At 46.8% G+C, this 23,246-nt stretch overlaps 1 protein-coding gene across 1 annotated transcript in view; it reads left to right on the forward strand.

Annotated features, from left to right (window-relative positions):
* LOC118940250 (protein tweety homolog 3-like) overlaps nucleotides 1-23,246 on the forward strand; it is a 70,278-nt gene that overhangs the window by 5,168 nt on the left and 41,864 nt on the right. The window contains exon 2 of the mRNA XM_036948772.1: nucleotides 19,209-19,408. Within this exon, the coding sequence (XP_036804667.1) occupies nucleotides 19,209-19,408 (200 nt within the window). The remainder of the gene's footprint in view (nucleotides 1-19,208; nucleotides 19,409-23,246) is intronic.

The raw sequence follows: 23,246 nt of genomic DNA on the forward strand, positions 1-23,246 counted from the left end.
CTATGACAGACAAAATGAGATAAAAAAATCCAGAAAATCACATTGTAGGATTTTTTATGAATTTATTTGCAAGTCCAGTGGCCATTTTGTTTAGCTAACGCTGCAGTCACGAGTGCTACAGAAACATCACTAACAGAACAACGGTCTCTGGTTGGTGCAGACCTCAAAAGTGGTCTCAGGGGTCACGTAGAAAAATGGAAAATGGCAAAAAAAAATATTGCTGAGTTTTCTAAATGCAGATCTAACATGCTTCTTGTTGTAATTTCTGCTCAGCATCAGACACATCTTGTGCTTTGTATTGCACTTCTCTCCTCTCTGGCGTTCTATCAGCAGACATGGCTCTGACTGGTGTGTAGCTCCTTGTCTCTCCTCTCTGGCGTTCTATCAGCAGACATGGCTCTGACTGGTGTGTAGCTCCTTGTCTCTCCTCTCTGACTGGTGTGCAGCTCCTTGTCTCTCCTCTCTGACTGGTGTGCAGCTCCTTGTCTCTCCTCTCTGACTGGTGTGCAGCTCCTTGTCTCTCCTCTCTGACTGGTGTGCAGCTCCTGGTCTCTCCTATCTGACTGGTGTGCAGCTCCTTGTCTCTCCTCTCTGACTGGTGTGTAGCTCCTTGTCTCTCCTCTCTGACTGGTGTGTAGCTCCTTGTCTCTCCTCTCTGACTGGTGTGTAGCTCCTTGTCTCTCCTCTCTGACTGGTGTGTAGCTCCTTGTCTCTCCTCTCTGACTGGTGTGCAGCTCCTTGTCTCTGGTACTTTTCTCAGTGTTACTGTGGTCTACTTTTCTCAGTGTTACTGTGGTCTACTTGTCTCAGTGTTACTGTGGTCTACTTTTCTCAGTGTTACTGTGGTCTACTTCTCAGTGTTACTGTGGTCTACTTGTCTCAGTGTTACTGTGGTCTACTTTTCTCAGTGTTACTGTGGTCTACTTTTCTCAGTGTTACTATGGTCTACTTTTCAGTGTTACTGTGGTCTACTTCTCAGTGTTACTGTGGTCTACTTCTCAGTGTTACTGTGGTCTACTTCTCAGTGTTACTGTGGTCTACTTTTCTCAGTGTTACTGTGGTCTACTTGTCTCAGTGTTACTGTGGTCTACTTTTCTCAGTGTTACTGTGGTCTACTTTTCTCAGTGTTACTGTGGTCTACTTTTCTCAGTGTTACTGTGGTCTACTTGTCTCAGTGTTACTGTGGTCTACTTTTCTCAGTGTTACTGTGGTCTACTTTTCTCAGTGTTACTGTGGTCTACTTCTCAGTGTTACTGTAGTCTCAGTGTTACTGTAGTCTCAGTGTTACTGTAGTCTACTTGTCTCTGGTAAAATGCAAGATCGACTTCAGGCAAATGATTAGGAAATGTAGCTGGCTCCATTCTTTCTATAATAAACATTAGAACTATGCATCGTTTTTTTTTTCCTTCTAGAAAAGACCTTGACCTTTTTTTCATTTTAAACTCATTTACTTGTGTGGCTACCAGCACTTCTGCTGTCATCTGATGAAAATGAAGCTCTTTTCTGCCCAATGTGTTGCACTGATGTCTTTTCTGTGAAGGAAAACTATAGTTGTTCTGATCGCTCTGTCGAAGCAAAGAAAACACTGTTGACTTTCAACATAAAACTATACAGATGTGTGAGCTCTAACGTGACCCATGGGTTTCCTGTTGTGGACTTACAACATCCGGGTTGGTTATTTTTCTGTATAAAATGTGTGATTTTGAGAATGAAAACGTGGAAAAACTAAACGGAATCAGGCAAAAAAAGATTAGACTGATTTTATAGGGCCCTACATCTGTTTGTATGTATAGGGGGGCTATTCAGTATGAGGTCACTGTTGGCCCTGGGGGGAAGGGGGGGGGGGGGGGGTATAGACGCTCAGAGGGAGATGGTGAACGGAGAGAGATGGAGGGAGAGAGGGAACTGAGAGAGGGAAGAAGGGAGGGGTGTTGTCTGTAGTGAAAGAAGGCTCTCTCTCTCGCTCTCTTTCGCTCAGCTTTAGATGGCTCAGTCTATCTTGTCTGAGAGGCTTTCATGCTTCTCTCTCCAGCTGACACAGACACACACACACACACACACTGAGCCCTCTGTGTTTCTCTGCGATGTGATTGACCACCAGATGATTAGTATGCGGTCGAAGAGAGAAGCTTAAAAACAGGGACACTAAACACACCCGCGCGTGCATGTGTCGTCCAACTGCTCTGTATCCACAGCGCTGGTCTACTCCTCGACAACGGCTGGGTCCGGAACGCTGACTGTTGGAATTCTGTGGGAACAACGGAATACTCTTAAAGAGCTGTAATCTCAGGGTTCTTTAAGGCAGTGGACACGTGTGTGTGTGTGTGTGTGTGTGTGTGTGTGTGTGTGTGGAGGGGGGGAAACACAGAGGGCTCTGTGTGTGTGTGCGTGCGTGCGTGCGTGTGTGTGTGTGTGTGTGTGGAGGGGGGGGAAACACAGAGTCAGCTAAAAGAACAGCAGTGGAACAGCTGTTGAGCATTACAGAGGAGACATGACTACAGCTATACGCCCGTGTGCATGATGGGAAAGACAGACACACACACAGGGAGACTCCTGAAACCTGTCACAACTCCTGAAGGACGGCCACAGGATTGGCTCCGACATTCCAACCAATAGGAAACAGTCCATGTAGTTCTAATGTGAAGGTGAACATTCTGAAGCAGTGATTGTCTTAATGCTGGTCCTGAGGGGGGCACAATCTGCACATGTTGAGGTTTTACATAGCATACAACACCTGATTACATACAACACCTGATTCCACTAATCAACTCTTCCCAAGCACTTAACACCTGATTCCACTAATCAACTCATCAATAAACCTTTGATTAGTGGAATCATACATGTAGTGATATGGCAAAAACAATAATGTACTTCTAGTATCCCCAGGACTAGTATCCCCAGGACTAGTATCCCCAGGACTAGTATCCCCAGGACTAGTATCCCCAGGATTAGTATCCCCAGGACTAGTATCCCCAGGACTAGTATCCCCAGGACTAGTATCCCCAGGATTAGTATCCCCAGGACTAGGATCCCCAGGATTAGTATCCCCAGGACTAGTATCCCCAGGATTAGTATCCCCAGGACTAGTATCCCCAGGACTAGTATCCCCAGGATTAGTATCCCCAGGACTAGGATCCCCAGGATTAGTATCCCCAGGACTAGTATCCCCAGGATTAGTATCCCCAGGACTAGTATCCCCAGGACTAGTATCCCCAGGACTAGTATCCCCAGGACTAGTATCCCCAGGATTAGTATCCCCAGGACTAGTATCCCCAGGACTAGTATCCCCAGGACTAGTATCCCCAGGACTAGTATCCCCAGGACTAGTATCCCCAGGATTAGTATCCCCAGGACTAGGATCCCCAGGATTAGTATCCCCAGGACTAGTATCCCCAGGACTAGGATCCCCAGGATTAGTATCCCCAGGATTAGTATCCCCAGGACTAGGATCCCCAGGATTAGTATCCCCAGGACTAGTATCCCCAGGACTAGGATCCCCAGGATTAGTATCCCCAGGACTAGGATCCCCAGGACTAGGATCCCCAGGACTAGTATCCCCAGGACTAGTATCCCCAGGACTAGTATCCCCAGGACTAGTATCCACAGGACTAGTATCCCCAGGACTAGTATCCACAGGACTAGTATCCCCAGGACTAGTATCCACAGGACTAGTATCCCCAGGACTAGTATCCCCAGGACTAGTATCCCCAGGAATAGGATCCCCAGGACTAGTATCCCCAGGACTAGTTTCCCCAGGATTAGTATCCCCAGGACTAGGATCCCCAGGACTAGTATCCTCAGGACTAGGATCCCCAGGATTAGTATCCCCAGGACTAGGATCCCCAGGACTAGGATGCCCAGGACTAGGATGCCCAGGACTAGGATCCACAGGACTAGTATCCCCAGGACTAGCATCCCCAGGACTAGTATCCCCAGGACTAGTATCCCCAGGACTAGTATCCCCAAGACTGGTATCCCCAGGACTAGTATCCCCAGGACTAGGATCCCCAGGACTAGGATCCCCAGGACTAGGATCCCCAGGACTAGGATCCCCAGGACTAGTATTCCCAGGACTATTATCAAGAAACACTGGTATCCCCAGGACTAGTATCCCCAGGACTAGTATCCCCAGGATTAGTTTCCCCAGGATTAGTATCCCCAGGACTAGGATCCCCAGGACTAGTATCCCCAGGACTAGGATCCCCAGGACTAGTATCCCCAGGACTAGTATCCCCAGGACTAGTATCCCCAGAACTAGTTTCCCCAGGATTAGTATCCCCAGGACAAGGATCCCCAAGACTAGGATCCCCAGGATTAGTATCCCCAGGACTAGGATCCCCAGGACTAGTATCCCCAGGACTAGGATCCCCAGGACTAGTATTCCCAGGACTATTATCCCCAGGACTAGTATCAAGAAACACTGGTATCCCCAGGACTAGTGTCCCCAGGACTAGTATCCCCAGGACTAGTATCCCCAGGACTAGTTTCCCCAGGATTAGTATCCCCAGGACTAGGATCCCCAGGACTAGGATCCCCAGGACTAGTATCCCCAGGACTAGTATCCCCAGGACTAGTATCCACAGGACTAGTATCCCCAGGTCTAGTATCAAGAAACACTGGTCTAAAGGCATTAGGCAGAGCCACAGTGATCCCTCCCTCTACATACCTCTATGACTCTGGCATTAGGCAGAGCCAGACCACAGTGATCCCTCCCTCCCTCTACCTACCTCTATGACTCTAGCATTAGGCAGAGCCAGAACCACATCTCTCCCTCTACATACCTCTATGACTCTGGCATTAGGCAGAACCAGACCACAGTGATCCCTCCCTCTACCTACCTCTATGACTCTGGCATTAGGCAGAGCCAGACCACAGTGATCCCTCCCTCCCTCTACCTACCTCTATGACTCTGGCATTAGGCAGAGCCAGACCACAGTATCCCTCCCTCTACCTACCTCTATGACTCTGGCATTAGGCAGAGCCAGAACCACAGTGATCCCTCCCTCTACATACCTCTATGACTCTGGCATTAGGCAGAGCCAGACCACAGTGATCCCTCCCTCCCTCTACATACCTCTATGACTCTGGCATTAGGCAGAGCCAGAACCACAGTGATCCCTCCCTCTACATACCTCTATGACTCTGGCATTAGTCAGAGCCAGAACCACAGTGATCCCTCCCTCTACCTACCTCTATGACTCTGGCATTAGGCAGAGCCAGACCACAGTGATCCCTCCCTCCCTCTACCTACCTCTATGACTCTGGCATTAGGCAGAGCCAGACCACAGTATCCCTCCCTCTACCTACCTCTATGACTCTGGCATTAGGCAGAGCCAGACCACAGTATCCCTCCCTCTACCTACCTCTATGACTCTGGCATTAGGCAGAGCCACAGTGATCCCTCCCTCTACATACCTCTATGACTCTGGCATTAGGCAGAGCCAGAACCACAGTGAGGTGGTGCCACGGTTTAACTTGGGAATCCACTGTCATTGGAGAGATAGTAGGCGGTCTGTCCTGACCTCTCTCTGTACAACAGGGTCAGATCAGTGGAGGAGATCTGATCTATCCTGTCGGGTCACACACACACACACACACACTCTCTGCCAGGCGGAAAGTAGGTCTGTGTTCTTTGGTGTCTATCTCTCCCCTCCCCCATCGTACCTCGCCTCCTTTAAACCACTAATTGATATACCACACACACACACACACACACACACACACACACACACACACACACACACACACACACACACACACACACACATACACACACACACACACACACACACACACAGAGAGAGAGCAGTAGCTAATTGATCTTTGTGTAATCCTCTCAGTGAGTTTGGATGACAGTTTTTTAACTCCAGTTAGACAGTATCAGACATCACAGCTGATACTGAGCAGCGCTTCTCTCTCTGGTCCTGACGAGGTAAACAACATGTCGCTGGAGGTTCTCTTCTGCACTGTTGAACCGATCCAGGAAATGTGGAGGAGGAGGAGGAGGAGGAGGAGGAAGAGGAGGAGTTCAGATGAAGTGTCCGAAAGAGGAAATCACGGGCGGTCTTTCCGGTTCCTCTGGAAACCGGATACATCCGGGTACCTCAGAACCCAGATAGATACCAGACACCAAGACCTTACAACTGGTCCCAGATAGATACCAGACACCAAGACTTTACAACTGGTCCCAGATAGATACCAGACACCAAGACCTTACAACTGGTCTCAGATCTGTGCACTACCTATGTCACACCCTCTAACTCTTTGTGGGTGTCTCTCTCTCTCTCTCTAATAAAATATTAAGGGTTTTCTATATTCCAATAGAAATACATCCCCCCCTCCAATACACACCTAGGCTCAGTCCCAAAACCCCCTTCTCTCTCCCACTGTCACCCCTACCAGCCCCCCCTCCAATAGCCACTCTCTACACACCTAGGCCCAGTCCCAAAACCCCCTTCTCTCTCCCACTGTCACCCCTACCAGCCCCCCCTCCAATAGCCACTCTCTACACACCTAGGTCAGTCCCAAATCCCCTTCTCTCTCCCACTGTCACCCCTACCAGCCCCCCCTCCAATAGCCACTCTCTACACACCTAGGCTCAGTCCCAAAATCCCCTTCTCTCTCCCACTGTCACCCCTACCAGCCCCCCCTCCAATAGCCACTCTCTACACACCTAGGCTCAGTCCCAAAACCCCCTTCTCTCTCCCACTGTCACCCCTACCAGCCCCCCCTCCAATAGCCACTCTCTACACACCTAGGCTCAGTCCCAAAACCCCCTTCTCTCTCCCACTGTCACCCCTACCAGCCCCCCCTCCAATAGCCACTCTCTACACACCTAGGCTCAGTCCCAAAACCCCCTTCTCTCTCCCACTGTCACCCCTACCAGCCCCCCCTCCAATAGCCACTCTCTACACACCTAGGCTCAGTCCCAAAACCCCCTTCTCTCTCCCACTGTCACCCCTACCAGCCCCCCCTCCAATAGCCACTCTCTACACACCTAGGCTCAGTCCCAAAACCCCCTTCTCTCTCCCACTGTCACCCCTACCAGCCCCCCCTCCAATAGCCACTCTCTACACACCTAGGCTCAGTCCCAAAACCCCCTTCTCTCTCCCACTGTCAACCCTACCAGCCCCCCCTCCAATAGCCACTCTCTACACACCTAGGCTCAGTCCCAAATCCCCTTCTCTCTCCCACTGTCACCCCTACCAGCCCCCCCTCCAATAGCCACTCTCTACACACCTAGGCTCAGTCCCAAAACCCCCTTCTCTCTCCCACTGTCACCCCTACCAGCCCCCCCTCCAATAGCCACTCTCTACACACCTAGGCTCAGTCCCAAATCCCCTTCTCTCTCCCACTGTCACCCCTACCAGCCCCCCCTCCAATAGCCACTCTCTACACACCTAGGCTCAGTCCCAAAACCCCCTTCTCTCTCCCACTGTCACCCCTACCAGCCCCCCCCTCCAATAGCCACTCTCTACACACCTAGGCTCAGTCCCAAATCCCCTTTTCTCTCCCACTGTCACCCCTACCAGCCCCCCCTCCAATAGCCACTCTCTACACACCTAGGCTCAGTCCCAAATCCCCTTCTCTCTCCCTTCACTCTACCCTCACTCACCGAAAGGATACTATTAATATGTGGAATCGATGCATGTCGTGATTCTGTGTCCAAGCATGACTCTCTAAGTCGCTTGGATAAAATTGCCTCCTATAAGACATACAGAACCTTCAGAAAGTATTCAGACCCCTTGACTTTTTACACATTTTGTTGCGTTAAGGCCTTATTCTAAAATGGATTAAATCGTTTTTTCCCCCTCATCAATCCCTCACCATACCCCATAATGACAAAGCAAAAAGCTTGGCACACCTGTATTTGGGGAGTTTCTCCCATTCTTCTCTGCAGATCTTCTCAAGCTCTGTCAGGTTGGATGGGGACCGTTGCTGCACAGCTATTTTCAGGTCTCTCCAGAGAGGTTTGATCGGGTTCAAGTCCGGGGTCTGGTCGGGCCACTCAAGGACATTCAGAGACTTGTCCCAAAGCCACCTCTGCGTTATCTTGGCTGTGTGCTTGGGGTCGTTGTCCTGTTGGAAGGTGAACCTTCACCCCAGTCTGAGGTCCTGAGGTTTTCATTAAGGATCTCTCTGTACGCCTCCTGAGTGGCGCAGTGGTCTAAGGTACTGCATCGCAGTGCTTGATGCGTCACTACAAACCCGGGTTCGATCTCAGGCTGTGTCAGAACCGGCCGTGACCGGGAGTCCCATAGGGTGACGCACAATTGTCTCTGCGTTGTCCGGGTTAGGGGAGGGTTTGGCCAGTTTTTTTTTTTACTTAGCTCATCGCGCTCTAGCGACTCCTTGTGGCGGGCCGGGCACCTGCAGGCTGACCTCAGTAGTCAATTGAACAGTGTTTCCTCCGACACATTGGTGCAGCTGGTGCCCGGGTGCAGTGGGCCGGCGTTAAGGAGCGAGGTTTGGCAGGTCATGTTTCAGAGGACATGACTCGACCTTCGCCTCTCCCAAACCCGTTGGGGAGTTGCAGCGATGAGACAAGATTGTAATTGGATATGACGAAATCGGGGAGAAAAAGTGTGATAATTAAAAAAAAAAAGGATCTCTCTCTACCCTGCTCCGTTCATCTTTGCCTCGATCCTGATTAGTCTCCCAGTCCCTGCCGCCGAAAAAAAGCTTTACTGACAGTTCCTTTGACCTCATGACTTGGTTTTTGCTCTGACATTCACTGTCAACTCTGGGACCTTATATAGACAGGTGTGTGCCTTCCCAAATCATGTCCAATCAATTACATTTACCACACAATCAAGTTGTAGAAACATCTCAAGGATGATCAATGGAAACAGGATGCATCAGAGCTCAATTTCGAGTCTCATAGCAAAGGGTCTGAAAACTTATGTAAAAAATTATGTATTTCTGATTTTTATTTTGCATAAATTTGCTTTGTCTTTATGGGGCATTGTGTGTATATTGCTGAGAATATATATATATATATTTAGTTTTTTAAATCCATTTTAGATACGGCTGTAATGTAACAAAATGTGGAAAAAGTCAAGGGGTCTGAATACTTTCGGAAGGCGCTGTATATTATTATATATATTATTATATTATGCTGGGGTTGGAATTGAACCCTAATTGACCTAACAGGATGGAATGGACACTACTTTTATTTTTTATTTTATTTTACCTTTATTTAACCAGGCAAGTCAGTTAAGAACAAATTCTTATTTTCAATGACGGCCTGGGAACAGTGGGTTAACTGCCTGTTCAGGGGCAGAACGACAGATTTGTACCTTGTCAGCTCAGGGGTTTGAACTCACAACCTTCCGGTTACTAGTCCAACGCTCTAACCACTAGGCTACCCTGCCGCCCCGAGCTGACACACTGCTACAGTATAGCCAGGGGAAAGGGACCTGGGCTGTGGGGTTGGAATTGAACCCTAATTGACCTAACAGGATGGAATGGACACTATACACTGCTACAGTATAGCCAGGGGAAAGGGACCTGGGCTGTGGTTTGGAATTGAACCCTAATTGATCTAACAGGATGGAATGGACACTATACACTGCTACAGTATAGCCAGGGGAAAGGGACCTGGGCTGTGGTTTGGAATTGAACCCTAATTGATCTAACAGGATGGAATGGACACTATACACTGCTACAGTATATCCAGGGGAAAGGGACCTGGGCTGTGGGGTTGGAATTGAACCCTAATTGACCTAACAGGATGGAATGGACACTACACACTGCTACAGTATAGCCAGGGGAAAGGGACCTGGGCTGTGGGTTGGAATTGAACCCTAATTGACCTAACAGGATGGAATGGACACTATACACTGCTACAGTATAGCCAGGGGAAAGGGACCTGGGCTGTGGGGTTGGAATTGAACCCTAATTGACCTAACAGGATGGAATGGACACTACACACTGCTACAGTATATCCAGGGGAAAGGGACCTGGGCTGTGGGTTGGAATTGAACCCTAATTGACCTAACAGGATGGAATGGACACTATACACTGCTACAGTATAGCCAGGGGAAAGGGACCTGGGCTGTGGGTTTGGAATTGAACCGTAATTGACCTAACAGGATGGAATGGACACTATACACTGCTACAGTATAGCCAGGGGAAAGGGACCTGGGCTGTGGGTTTGGAATTGAACCGTAATTGACCTAACAGGATGGAATGGACACTACACACTGCTACAGTATAGCCAGGGGAAAGGGACCTGGGCTGTGGGTTGGAATTGAACCCTAATTGACCTAACAGGATGGAATGGACACTATACACTGCTACAGTATAGCCAGGGGAAAGGGACCTGGGCTGTGGGTTTGGAATTGAACCCTAATTGACCTAACAGGATGGAATGGACACTATACACTGCTACAGTATAGCCAGGGGAAAGGGACCTGGGCTGTGGGTTTGGAATTGAACCGTAATTGACCTAACAGGATGGAATGGACACTACACACTGCTACAGTATAGCCAGGGGAAAGGGACCTGGGCTGTGGGTTTGGAATTGAACCCTAATTGACCTAACAGGATGGAATGGACACTATACACTGCTACAGTATAGCCAGGGGAATTGGACCTGGGCTGTGGGTTTGGAATTGAACCCTAATTGACCTAACAGGATGGAATGGACACTATACACTGCTACAGTATAGCCAGGGGAAAGGGACCTGGGCTGTGGGGTTGGAATTGAACCCTAATTGACCTAACAGGATGGAATGGACACTACACACTGCTACAGTATAGCCAGGGGAAAGGGACCTGGGCTGTGGGTTTGGAATCGATTCTTGTGGTCCATTTAACAATAATAATTTAATTTATCTTCTGTCGCACTCTGGTGTCACATCAGTGACTGTCTGTTCTGTAGGGTAGTACTGTCTCCTCTGTTCCCATGGTAGTATTTATTAAAAGTCGACTTTGGGCAACAATGTGGGCTTTAAACGGTATAACTGATCGATGCACCATCCTACCAGGTCATGTAATGCTTTACAAACACAAGATAGATGGATGAAGAAGATATTTGGCTACTGAGGTGCCGTTTCTTACCGTTCCCTACAGCTTCCGTCCAAAATGAGATCCTGTGAAATGGCGTCAACACATACTGGAGGAGCTACTGGTTAGCTACAGTGGTTAGCATCAGTGGTTAGCTACAGTGGTTAGCATCAGTGGTTAGCATCAGTGGTTAGCATCAGTGGTTAGCTACAGTGGTTAGCTACAGTGGTTAGCATCAGTGGTTAGCTACAGTGGTTAGCATCAGTGGTTAGCTACAGTGGTTAGCTACAGTGGTTAGCTACAGTGGTTAGCTACAGTGGTTAGCATCAGTGGTTAGCATCAGTGGTTAGCATCAGTGGTTAGCTACAGTGGTTAGCTACAGTGGTTAGCTACAGTGGTTAGCTACAGAGGCTACCTTAGCTGATGACCAGAATGACACATTGATGAACCACCGAAGGAAAAGTGAGGAAGAGGTGGAGTTTGATCAGGGTTTTTTTTTCATACCCAAAGTTGACATTTTATTTATTGACCCTTATTTGACTGGGTCAGTTGACTCATTTGACTGGGTCACATTTTCATTTACAGCAACAACCTGGGGAAGAGGAGAGGGGACGAATCAGCCAATCGAAAGCTAGGGATGATTAGCTGGCCATGATGGTATGAGGGCCAGGTTGGAAATGTAGCGAGGACACCGGAGTTAACAGCCCTACTGTTCGGATAAGTACCATGGCAGCCCTACTGTTCGGATAAGTACCATGGCAGCCCTACTGTTCGGATAAGTACCATGGCAGCCCTACTGTTCGGATAAGTACCATGGCAGCCCTACGGTTCGGATAAGTACCATGGCAGCCCTACTGTTCGGATAAGTACCATGGCAGCCCTACTGTTCGGATAAGTACCATGGCAGCCCTACTGTTCGGATAAGTACCATGGCAGCCCTACCGTTCGGATAAGTACCATGGCAGCCCTACCGTTCGGATAAGTACCATGGCAGCCCTACTGTTCGGATAAGTACCATGGCAGCCCTACTGTTCGGATAAGTACCATGGCAGCCCTACTGTTCGGATAAGTACCATGGCAGCCCTACCGTTCGGATAAGTACCATGGCAGCCCTACCGTTCGGATAAGTACCATGGCAGCCCTACCGTTCGGATAAGTACCATGGCAGCCCTACCGTTCGGATAAGTACCATGGCAGCCCTACTGTTCGGATAAGTACCATGGCAGCCCTACTGTTCGGATAAGTACCATGGCAGCCCTACCGTTCGGATAAGTACCATGGCAGCCCTACCGTTCGGATAAGTACCATGGCAGCCCTACCGTTCGGATAAGTACCATGGCAGCCCTACTGTTCGGATAAGTACCATGGCAGCCCTACTGTTCGGATAAGTACCATGGCAGCCCTACTGTTCGGATAAGTACCATGGCAGCCCTACTGTTCGGATAAGTACCATGGCAGCCCTACTGTTCGGATAAGTACCATGGCAGCCCTACTGTTCGGATAAGTACCATGGCAGCCCTACCGTTCGGATAAGTACCATGGCAGCCCTACTGTTCGGATAAGTACCATGGCAGCCCTACCGTTCGGATAAGTACCATGGCAGCCCTACCGTTCGGATAAGTACCATGGCAGCCCTACCGTTCGGATAAGTACCATGGCAGCCCTACCGTTCGGATAAGTACCATGGCAGCCCTACTGTTCGGATAAGTACCATGGCAGCCCTACCATTCGGATAAGTACCATGGCAGCCCTACTGTTCGGATAAGTACCATGGCAGCCCTACTGTTCGGATAAGTACCATGGCAGCCCTACTGTTCGGATAAGTACCATGGCAGCCCTACTGTTCGGATAAGTACCATGGCAGCCCTACTGTTCGGATAAGTACCATGGCAGAGTCTCTGGTTCTATCTCTCTCCATCTCTGGATGTCATTGAACTAGGCTCTGGACACAGACATCAATGGAAGCAGAGAAAATGTGTTGTTTTCGCATTCCACAAGAATGCTTTCTGTCGAGGTAACATTCAAGAGCAGAAGTGTCCCATTTCTATATGTTTTGTTGAGATGGTGACATTGTTTATTTGTTTATGTCGTCATGTCCAGCTAATCCAAATGACCTGGTGTAGTGACCTAATGGGGTCACTGTAGCTACGCTAGTCGCTAGCCGGGGTATTCAAACCTTACCCGTGGTGGGTCCGAAGTACTGCTGGTTTTCTGTTCTACCTTGATAATCCCAGAACTCAGCCACCTGGGGCTGTTGTGTGAAGATGGTATCTCTTCACCCGCATCACAATTCCTTTGGAACTTGTCTTAGATTGTTGTCAGCAGCTGCTGAATTCCTGTCCACTATTCCGGAACCTACAGACATTGTCCCGGGTGTGTTCCGGAGCAGAATGCTGTTCCATGTGTATCCTGGAGGAAGGGGAGCTTTCAGAGCAGACACATCATGTGTTATATCATGTCACAGATAAAGACCATACACCATATATAATGTTATGTCACATGCTTCGTCAACAAGCTACTCATAGTTCAAACCTTTGGCGGCCCCTCCCTTCTTTCTCTCTCTCTTTCCTTTCATCTTCTGCCAGACATGCATAATTCTCCCATCCCCCTCCTGCTCTCCCTCATCTGGTTCTCTCTTTCTCTGTTTTTTTGAGTCAGACAAACACCTCTCGCTCTCTCTTTCTCTCTCTCTCTTTCTCTCTCTCTCTCTTTCTCTCTCTCTCTCTCTTTCTTTCTCTCTCTTTCTCTCTCTCTCTCTCTCTCTCTCTCTCTCTTCCTCTCTCTCTCTCTCTCTCTTCATCTCTTTCTCTCTCTCTCTCTCTCTCTCTTCCTCTCTTTCTCTCTCTCTCTCTCTCTTTCTCTCTCTCTTTCTCTCTCTCTCTCTTCCTCTCTTTCTCTCTCTCTCTTTCTCTCTCTCTCTCTCTCTTCCTCTCTTTCTCTCTCTCTCTCTCTTTCTCTCTCTCACCACCCCAGGCCACGATTAAATTACATTTTGACAGTTGATTCATAACCTTAGGTTAACTAGAAACCTTCAGATGTCCTCTTTTCAATAATATATATATAATGTAGATGTGAAAAATCATGAGCTGTGTTTCTCTACCTCACTAGTCTCAATGCCATCTTTACATCTGGATTAGTTTTGATAGTCTATAGTAGACTATAGTTTAGGTGGATTAGTTTTGATAGACTATAGTAGACTATAGTTTAGATGGATTAGTTTTAATACTCTACAGTAGACTATAGTTTAGGTGGATTCGTTTTGATAGACTGTAGTAGACTATAGTTTAGGTGGATTAGTTTTGATAGTCTACAGTAGACTATAGTTTAGGTGGATTAGTTTTGATAGTTTAGGTGGATTAGTTTTGATAGTTTAGGTGGATTAGTTTTGATAGTCTACAGTAGACTATAGTTTAGGTGGATTAGTTTTGATAGACTACAGTAGACTATAGTTTAGGTGGATTAGTTTTGATAGTTTAGGTGGATTAGTTTTGATAGTCTACAGTAAACTAGTTTAGTTGGATTGGTTTTGTTAGTTTAGGTGGATTAGTTTTGATACTCTACAGTAGACTATAGTTTAGATGGATTAGTTTTGATAGACTACAGTAGACCATAGTTTAGATGGATTAGTTTTGATAGTCTACAGTAGACTATAGTTTAGATGGATTAGTTTTGATAGTTTAGGGGGATTAGTTTTGATAGTTTAGGTGGATTAGTTTTGATAGTCTACAGTAGACTATAGTTTAGGGGGATTAGTTTTGATAGTCTACAGTAGACTATAGTTTAGATGGATTAGTTTTGATAGACTACAGTAGACTATAGTTGAGGTGGATTAGTTTTGATAGACTACAGTAGACTATAGTTTAGATGGATTAGTTTTGATAGACTACAGTAGACTATAGTTGAGGTGGATTAGTTTTGATAGACTACAGTAGACTATAGTTTAGGTGGATTAGTTTTGATAGACTACAGTAGACTATAGTTGAGGTGGATTAGTTTTGATAGTCTACAGTAGACTATAGTTGAGGTGGATTAGTTTTGATAGTCTACAGTAGACTATAGTTTAGGTGGATTAGTTTTGTTAGTTTAGGTGGATTAGTTTTGATAGACTACAGTAGACTATAGTTTAGATGGATTAGTTTTGATAGACTACAGTAGACTATAGTTTAGGTGGCGCCTACTGTAGGAATACACTTGATACTTGTATGTCGAGGATGATTTTGGGTGAGAGGGAGGATGATTTTGGGCGAGAGGGAGGATGATTTTGGGTGAGAGGGAGGATGATTTTGGGCGAGAGGGAGGATGATTTTGGGTGAGAGGGAGGATGATTTTGGGCGAGAGGGAGGATAATTTTGGGTGAGAGGGAGGATGATTTTGGGCGAGAGGGAGGATAATTTTGGGTGAGAGGGAGGATGATTTTGGGCGAGAGGGAGGATAATTTTGGGTGAGAGGGAGGATGATTTTGGGCGAGAGGGAGGATGAATTTGGATGAGAGGGAGGATGAATTTGGGTGAGAGGGAGGATGATTTTGGGAGCGAGAGGGAGGATGATTTTGATACCTGCCTCATTGACTCGACTGCCCCTGCATGGAGAGAAGGAGAGCTGCAGGGTTTGCAGTGAACACATCTAAATCACCAGGCTCATTTGAATTTCAACAGGAAAATGATCTGCAACCAAATGAAGATCTGACATCTGTATCTATAAAGTTCAGCTCTACACGAGATCCTACTGTAGGAGTTAGTGATGGTTGGCGGGGGGGGGGGGGGGGGGGTGTTCACTTGCGGCCGCTTTGTGTTAATTTACAATCAACTTCCTCTTCTCTTCCTGTACCTTACAACCCTCATTGTGACATCTTATCCTCTTTCCTCCATTTCCCCCGCCTCTTGTGTTTCTGTCAAAATGGCCCCCAGAAAAGGGAGCAGCCCGCCGGGCGCGGACGTCAGTTCAACGTCTACATTAGATTCAACATTAGATTGACTCGTCCTCTAACGTGGATTCAACACTGTGTTTGAACCTAGAGTCAGTTGATTTAACATTAGATTGACTCGTCCTCTAACGTGGATTCAACACTGTGTTTGATCCTAGAGTCAGTTGATTTAACATTAGATTGACTCGTCCTCTAACGTGGATTCAACACTGTGTTTGAACCTAGAGTCAGTTGATTTAACGTGGATTCAACACTGTGTTTGAACCTAGAGTCAGTTGATTTAACGTGGATTCAACACTGTGTTTGAACCTAGAGTCAGTTGATTTAACATTAGATTGACTCGTCCTCTAACGTGGATTCAACACTGTGTTTGAACCTAGAGTCAGTTGATTTAACGTGGATTCAACACTGTGTTTGAACCTAGAGTCAGTTGATTTAACGTGGATTCAACACTGTGTTTGAACCTAGAGTCAGTTGATTTAACGTGGATTCAACACTGTGTCTGAACCTAGAGTCAGTTGATTTAACGTGGATTCAACACTGTGTTTGAACCTAGAGTCAGTTGATTTAACGTGGATTCAACACTGTGTTTGAACCTAGAGTCAGTTGATTTAACGTGGATTCAACACTGTGTTTGAACCTAGAGTCAGTTGATTTAACGTGGATTCAACACTGTGTTTGAACCTAAAGTCAGTTGATTTAACGTGGATTCAACACTGTGTTTGAACCTAAAGTCAGTTGATTTAACATTAGATTGACTCGTCCTCTAACGTGGATTCAACACTGTGTTTGATCCTAGAGTCAGTTGATTTAACATTAGATTGACTCGTCCTCTAACGTGGATTCAACACTGTGTTTGATCCTAGAGTCAGTTGATTTAACATTAGATTGACTCGTCCTCTAACGTGGATTCAACACTGTGTTTGAACCTAGAGTCAGTTGATTTAACATTAGATTGACTCGTCCTCTAACGTGGATTCAACACTGTGTTTGAACCTAGAGTCAGTTGATTTAACGTGGATTCAACACTGTGTTTGAACCTAGAGTCAGTTGATTTAACGTGGATTCAACACTGTGTCTGAACCTAGAGTCAGTTGATTTAACGTGGATTCAACACTGTGTTTGAACCTAGAGTCAGTTGATTTAACGTGGATTCAACACTGTGTTTGAACCTAGAGTCAGTTGATTTAACGTGGATTCAACACTGTGTTTGAACCTAGAGTCAGTTGATTTAACGTGGATTCAACACTGTGTTTGAACCTAAAGTCAGTTGATTTAACGTGGATTCAACACTGTGTTTGAACCTAAAGTCAGTTGATTTAACGTGGATTCAACACTGTGTTTGAACCTAAAGTCAGTTGATTTAACGTGGATTCAACACTGTGTTTGAACCTAGAGTCAGTTGATTTAACGTGGATTCAACACTGTGTTTGAACCTAGAGTCAGTTGATTTAACGTGGATTCAACACTGTGTTTGAACCTAGAGTCAGTTGATTTAACGTGGATTCAACACTGTGTTTGAACCTAGAGTCAGTTGATTTAACGTGGATTCAACACTGTGTTTGAACCTAAAGTCAGTTGATTTAACGTGGATTCAACACTGTGTTTGAACCTAAAGTCAGTTGATTTAACGTGGATTCAACACTGTGTTTGAACCTAAAGTCAGTTGATTTAACGTGGATTCAACACTGTGTTTGAACCTAGAGTCAGTTGATTTAACGTGGATTCAACACTGTGTTTGAACCTAGAGTCAGTTGATTTAACGTGGATTCAACACTGTGTTTGAACCTAGAGTCAGTTGATTTAACGTGGATTCAACACTGTGTTTGAACCTAGAGTCAGTTGATTTAACGTGGATTCAACACTGTGTTTGAACCTAGAGTCAGTTGATTTAACGTGGATTCAACACTGTGTTTGAACCTAGAGTCAGTTGATTTAAAGGTTAAAAAAGGTGGAAAGCGGAAAGAAAAGACAAACATTCCCCAGATTCCATTATGTTGATGTCTTTCTGTTAATCAGTTTTCCACGTTTAATTCAACGTCATCACATTTGAGACTTGTTGTTGTTGTTGTTGTTGTTGTTCTGCTTGTTGTGGTTGTTGTGGTTGTTGTGGTGGTTGTTGATTGTTGTTGTTGGTTGTTGTTGTTGTTGTGGTGGTTGTTGTTGTTGTGGTTGTTGATTGTTGTTGTTGGTTGTTGTTGTTGTTGTGGTTGTTGTTGGTTGTTGTTGTTGTGGTGGTTGTTGATTGTTGTTGTTGGTTGTTGTTGTTGTTGTGGTTGTTGTTGGTTGTTGTTGTTGTGGTGGTTGTTGATTGTTGTGGTGGTTGTTGATTGTTGTTGTTGGTTGTTGTTGTTGTTGTGGTGGTTGTTGTTGTTGTTGTTGTGGTGGTTGTTGTTGTTGTTGTTGTTGTTGTTGTTGTGGTTGTTGTTGTTGTGGTTGTTGATTGTTGTTGTTGGTTGTTGTTGTTGTTGTGGTGGTTGTTGTTGTTGTTGTTGTGGTGGTTGTTGGTTGTTGTGGTTGTTGTTGGTTGTTGTTGTGGTGGTTGTTGGTTGTTGTTGTGGTTGTTGTTGGTTGTTGTTGTTGTGGTGGTTGTTGTTGTTGTGGTGGTTGTTGTTGTGGTTGTTGTTGGTTGTTGTTGTTGTGGTGGTTGTTGTTGTTGTTGTTGTTGTTGATTGTTGTTGTTGGTTGTTGTTGTTGTGGTTGGTTGTTGTTGTTGTTGTGGTGGTTGTTGTTGTGGTTGTGGTGGTTGTTGTGGTTGTTGGTTGTTGGTTGTTGTTGTTGTTGTGGTGGTTGTTGTTGTGGTTGTGGTGGTGGTTGTTGTTGTTGTTGTTGATTGTTGTTGTTGGTTGTTGATTGTTGTGGTGGTGGTTGTTGTTGTTGTTGTTGATTGTTGTTGTTGGTTGTTGTTGTTGTGGTTGGTTGTTGTTGTTGTTGTGGATGTTGTTGTTGTGGTTGTGGTGGTTGTTGTGGTTGTTGGTTGTTGGTTGTTGTTGTTGTTGTGGTGGTTGTTGTTGTGGTTGTGGTGGTGGTTGTTGTTGTTGTTGTTGATTGTTGTTGTTGGTTGTTGATTGTTGTGGTGGTGGTTGTTGATTGTTGTTGTTGGTTGTTGTTGTTGTTGGTTGTTGTTGTTGTTGTTGAAATGACGTGGAAGCAACGTAGATTCAACCAGTTTGTGTCCAGTTGGAAAGGCTTGTTTCTGTACAGGGCCAAAATGGGATTACTGACTTGTGATGTCATATCCTGTCTGTCTCTCTCTCTCTCTCTCTCTCCCCAGTCGGTGCTGTTGCTAGGCGGACTAGCGTTGGTTTGTCTGGCTCTGGATCTCCTCTTCCTCCTCTTCTACTCTTTCTGGCTGTGCTGCCGACGACGCAAGACCCACGACGACACACGTTCTCACTCACACACACACCAGCCCCCCAACCCTGACTGCTGTTGTACAGCCTGGTGTGTCATCATCGCCACGCTCGTCTGCAGGTTAGTGGTAACACACACACACGCACGCACACACACACACACACACACACACATACACATACACACACACATACACATACACACACACATACATACACACACACACACACACACACACACACACACACACACACACACACACACACACACACACACACACACACACACACACACACACACACACACGTAGGGCTACACGGATACACACACAGACACATGTACACACTCAGGGAGGGAGGGAGGGAGATCACTGAGCGAACAAAACATTAAGAACACCTGGTCTTTCCATGACAGACTAACCAGGTGAATCCAGGTGAAAGGGGGAGGGGGAAGCAACTCAATATCAGGAAGGTGTTCTTAATGTTTTGTCCACACAGTGCAGAGTGTTCTCTATAAGGACATACTTCTACCAGTCTGTTGTAGATTAGCTCTATGATGACAGTATATAGTATCCTCTATAAGGACATAGTTCTACCAGTCTGTTGTAGATCAGCTCTATGATGACATTATATAGTATCCTCTATAAGGACATAGTTCTACCAGTCTGTTGTAGATCAGCTCTATGATGACATTATATAGAATCCTCTATAAGGACATAGTTCTGCCATGGAGAACTGGGGGACCTGGGAGAACTGGGAGAACTGGGGGACCTGGGAGAACTGGGGGACCTGGGAGAACTGGGAGAACTGGGGGACCTGGGAGAACTGGGAGAACTGGGGGACCTGGGAGAACTGGGAGAACTGGGCCAGTTTCAGTAGCACAGATGAAGCTGAATACTGCTGAACGGTTACAGTATACTGTACATGTGTATTATACTGTGAGGTCATCAGGTCTGTATTTTGGGGAAAATCCCTGGAATTTCAGTGTTTATAGAACAGTTTCTACACCAAGGTCATTGACCCTGTAACCATAGTAACAGGGCCAGGAGGGGAGAGAGAGAAAGAGAGAGAGAATCTGCAATGGCTTTTTTAGTCTCTCTCTCTCTCTCTCTCTCTCTCTCTCTCTCTCTCTCTCTCTCTCTCTCTCTCTCTGATAAACAAGTGTATTCTGTCTGCTCCGTGTGAAGCAGTGTAATAGTGTGATACAGGGGGATGTCAGATTAGCTCAGTGTTTCTGAAATAGATTATTTAGGTCATATTGGACCCTTTGGCTGGCTGGGGTACACACACACACACACACACACACACACACACACACACACACACACACGTTATCGTCACACACTTCTACACTGACTTGCATCTCTCTTGGCAAACACATTTCAAACACTACACTCTGCTTCTCTCTCTTTCTCTGTACCATTCGGTCTCTGTTCTGGCCTAGAAAGGTTGCCATGGAGACAGCAGTAGATTTGATTCAGATGGCATATTCATGATACAGTGAAGAGACAGGGAGCTGTGTCTGACTGGTGACTACATGGTAGCGATGTGTTTTGCAGGTTTAAATATTTGATGATGAACTGTTATAGTTGATGTTAAATATTTGATATTGAGCTCTTTCTGTCTCTCTGTCTTTCTCTCTCTCTCTCTCTCTCTCTCTCTCTCTCTCTGTCTCTCTCTGTCTCTCTCTCTGTCTCTCTCTCTCTCTCTGTCTCTCTCTCTGTCTCTCTCTCTGTCTCTCTCTCTGTCCCTCTCTCTCTGTCTCTCTCTGTCTCTCTCTCTGTCTCTCTCTCTGTCCCTCTCTCTCTGTATCTCTCTCTGTCTCTCTCTCTCTCTCTCTCTCTCTCTCTCTGTCTCTCTCTCTGTCCCTCTCTCTCTGTCTCTCTCTCTGTCCCTCTCTCTCTGTCTCTCTCTGTCTCTCTCTCTCTGTCTCTCTCTCTCTGTCTCTCTCTGTCTCTCTCTCTCTGTCTCTCTCTCTGTCTCTCTCTCTGTCTCTCTCTCTGTCTCTCTCTCTCTGTCTCTCTCTCTCTGTCTCTCTCTCTCTGTCTCTCTCTCTGTCTCTCTCTCTGTCTCTCTCTCTCTGTCTCTCTCTCTCTGTCTCTCTCTCTCTGTCTCTCTCTCTGTCTCTCTCTCTGTCTCTCTCTCTCTGTCTCTCTCTCTGTCTCTCTCTCTGTCTCTCTCTCTGTCCCTCTCTCTCTGTCTCTCTCTCTCTGTCTCTCTTTCTGTCTCTCTCTCTGTCCCTCTCTCTCTGTCTCTCTCTCTCTCTGTCTCTCTCTCTGTCTCTCTCTCTCTCTCTCTCTTCCACTCTCTCTCTCTCTCTCTGGCTGTCTTTCTCTCTCTCTCTGTCTGTCTGTCTTTCTCTCTCGGTCTCCCTCTCTCTCTCTCTCTCTCTCTCTCTCTCTCTCTCTCTCTCGCTCTCTCTCTCTCTCTATCTCTGTCTTTCTCTCTGGCTGTCTTTCTCTCTCTCTGTCTGTCTCTCTCTATCTCTGTCTCTCTCTCTGGCTGTCTCTCTCTCTGGCTGTCTCTCTCTCTCTCTCTGGCTGTCTCTCTCTCTGTGTCGTTCTTCTGTTATTTGTTATTATTAGTTGGTTGTCATGGGAGTTGTTTGCTGGGGCTTTCTGGGCCGATGTGACACATGGAATCACTGTCATTGGAGGACAGGATAGATTGACTCTGTAAGTCTCTATAGGACTATGACTGTAACTGTCCATGGGCTAACTCATTTTTTACTTGTTCAAATGCTTAAGTCATTTGTACAGTCACTTGTAACACAATGTTTACATGATTGTATGATGCAAGAAACCACTTTACAAAATAAAATGCATGAGTATTTTTTTTTACCATAGAGAATCAGACAAAAATGTAGGCTACACTCTACACTCTGCCTATTGGCTACACTCTGCCTATTGGCTACACTCTGCCTATTGGCTACACTCTGCCTATTGGCTACACTCTGCCTATTGGCTACACTCTGCCTATTGGCTACACTCTGCCTATTGGCTACACTCTGCCTATTGGCTACACTCTGCCTATTGGCTACACTCTGCCTATTGGCTACACTCTGCCTATTGGCTACACTCTGCCTATTGGCTACACTCTGCCTATTGGCTACACTCTGCCTATTGGCTTTTTTTGCATATTGAAGCATGTCTCAAAATACAACACTGCCCCTTTAAGGCTCTCCTGGAGGGTCTCCTAGACTAGAGGCTCTCCTGGAGGGTATCCTAAACTAGAGGCTCTCCTGGAGGGTATCCTAGACTAGAGGCTCTCCTGGAGGGTCTCCTAGACTAGAGGCTCTCCTGGAGGGTCTCCTAGACTAGAGGCTCTCCTGGAGGGTTTCCTAGACTAGAGGCTCTCCTGGAGGGTCTCCTAGACTAGAGGCTCTCCTGGAGGGTCTCCTAGACTAGAGGCTCTCCTGGAGGGTCTCCTAGACTAGAGGCTCTCCTGGAGGGTCTCCTAAACTAGAGGCTCTCCTGGAGGGTCTCCTAGACTAGAGGCTCTCCTGGAGGGTCTCCTAGACTAGAGGCTCTCCTGGAGGGTCTCCTAGACTAGAGGCTCTCCTGGAGGGTCTCCTAGACTAGAGGCTCTCCTGGAGGGTCTCCTAGACTAGAGGCTCTCCTGGAGGGTCTCCTAGACTAGAGGCTCTCCTGAGGGTCTCCTAGACTAGAGGCTCTCCTGGAGGGTTTCCTAGACTAGAGGCTCTCCTGGAGGGTCTCCTAGACTAGAGGCTCTCCTGGAGGGTCTCCTAGACTAGAGGCTCTCCTGGAGGGTCTCCTAGACTAGAGGCTCTCCTGGAGGGTCTCCTAAACTAGAGGCTCTCCTGGAGGGTCTCCTAAACTAGAGGCTCTCCTGGAGGGTCTCCTAAACTAGAGGCTCTCCTGGAAGGTCTCCTAGACTAGAGGCTCTCCTGGAGGGTCTCCTAGACTAGAGGCTCTCCTGGAGGGTCTCCTAAACTAGAG

The sequence above is a fragment of the Oncorhynchus mykiss genome, chromosome 17, assembly GCF_013265735.2.
Source record: "Oncorhynchus mykiss isolate Arlee chromosome 17, USDA_OmykA_1.1, whole genome shotgun sequence".
NCBI lineage: Eukaryota > Metazoa > Chordata > Actinopteri > Salmoniformes > Salmonidae > Oncorhynchus > Oncorhynchus mykiss.